We start from the raw sequence: 1,481 nt of genomic DNA, 5'->3' as shown, positions 1-1,481 counted from the left end.
CTTCAACCCACAACATTGCACTTGGAAGCAAAAGCACCTCACCCAAAACTTGCAGAGAGCAGCGGGGATCCATGTCTTCGGCGAGGCTGCCGCGTCCCCGCCTCTCACCCTCCGCGTGCTTTTCTGTTTGTTTTTTGGTGGGTTCTAGTATTATTACACCGAAAAATCCCACCACAATCACAGACGCAGCCCCAAAACCAAGAGGAGTCGCAATCTTCCCGCCCCGCGGCTCACGAATCAGCGAGATGTCGTCGCTGCGGAGCATCCTCCAACCCAGGCCGAGCCTCACTGCTGGGGAGAAAGCTCTCGCCCCCCCCCGTTGCCTCCATTTTTCACTCTGCCTTTAAAAAGTCCGGTAAGTGAGGAATTCCTTCAGCTTCCTGGGAATAGGGAGCGCCAGGACTTGGTACGTCGTCAGGAAAGTGCGCAGAGCTTTGCGACACAAGTGCTTTAGTGACGAGAGGACTCTTGGAGCCGTCCAGAATTGGACGTGTCCATCTCTGGTCCTGCAATGGGACCCAAACAAGCCGTGAGCGCAGGGCAGAGAGACTCAAGAAAACTCAATTACTCCCCAAATAATCCCGAGCTTGCAGCGACTACACATTCTCCAGTCTGGGAAATCAGCCCCGCACCCCCAGGGAAGCGGAGCAGACCCAGAGCTGCGGGAGGAGGGAGCAACCTCATGTTTCTCCGCTCTCCCCTCCCACGTACGCACCCCGTGGCAATGAAACCTCCATGCGGGAAGTACATGCAGCACAGGCCGTTGGTCATGGGAGCGAACGCGACTGGAGAGCGCAGTTCCAGCGCCCAGATCCTCAGGAGCCTGAGGAGAAAGGGAGAGAATGCGATCCAGGCACTGCCCTTTCCCCTTATGCACAGCATCGGTGGGGGCTGGCACATCCCGAGCTCCTGGTTCGTTTCCGTTGCACCCTCCTGGGGATCCTCTTCCTGCTGGTGTCACTCACCTGTCATCTGCCACTGTGGCCAGGTAGAGGCCCTCAGGGGAGAAGCAGACAGAGCGCAGGGAACTCGTGTGGACTTCGCTGCTGTAATCCACCGCTGAGTGCAAGGGGACATGGCTGCAAGGAGAAAAAAAACAGCATCAGCTCCAGGCCCATCCCCAGTGCTTCAGGGCTGGCAGAGGGGCCAAACATGGCAAGTTGGAGCTCCCCTGCAGCTGCTGGAGACAGGGGAGAGGTTTTGGCTGTGCCCAATTCGGAGGGAAGGCCAAGCTTAGCCCTGACACCCCTCCCCAGCTGCATACCGCAGTGTCCTCAGCTGCTCCCACCGCAGCATCCTCAGCTGCTCCCCGGTGTAGGGGTCCCACATGATGACGCAGGCGTCGTAGGAGGCAGTGACGAGGAGCGCTGAGTCTGGCGAGAAGTCGCATGACACCACGCTGCTCTGGTGCCCCTCCAGCCTGCGGATGAGGGTGTAGGACCGCATGCTCCACAGCAGCGCCTGCACGACACGGGCCGCAC

At 59.3% G+C, this 1,481-nt stretch overlaps 1 protein-coding gene across 1 annotated transcript in view; it reads right to left on the bottom strand.

Annotated features, from left to right (window-relative positions):
* Nucleotides 1-343: 343 nt before the first annotated feature.
* Nucleotides 344-1,481, bottom strand: part of WSB2 (WD repeat and SOCS box containing 2) — a 1,391-nt gene continuing 253 nt past the window's right edge. The window contains exons 2-5 of the mRNA XM_009867394.1: nucleotides 1,289-1,461; nucleotides 966-1,079; nucleotides 716-823; nucleotides 344-506 (exon numbers count right to left, since the gene is read on the bottom strand). Of these exons, the coding sequence (XP_009865696.1) occupies nucleotides 344-506; nucleotides 716-823; nucleotides 966-1,079; nucleotides 1,289-1,461 (558 nt within the window). The remainder of the gene's footprint in view (nucleotides 507-715; nucleotides 824-965; nucleotides 1,080-1,288; nucleotides 1,462-1,481) is intronic.

This window comes from Apaloderma vittatum, unplaced genomic scaffold (assembly GCF_000703405.1).
Source record: "Apaloderma vittatum isolate BGI_N311 unplaced genomic scaffold, ASM70340v1 scaffold26810, whole genome shotgun sequence".
NCBI lineage: Eukaryota > Metazoa > Chordata > Aves > Trogoniformes > Trogonidae > Apaloderma > Apaloderma vittatum.
This window is presented reverse-complemented; position numbering and strand designations above follow the sequence as displayed.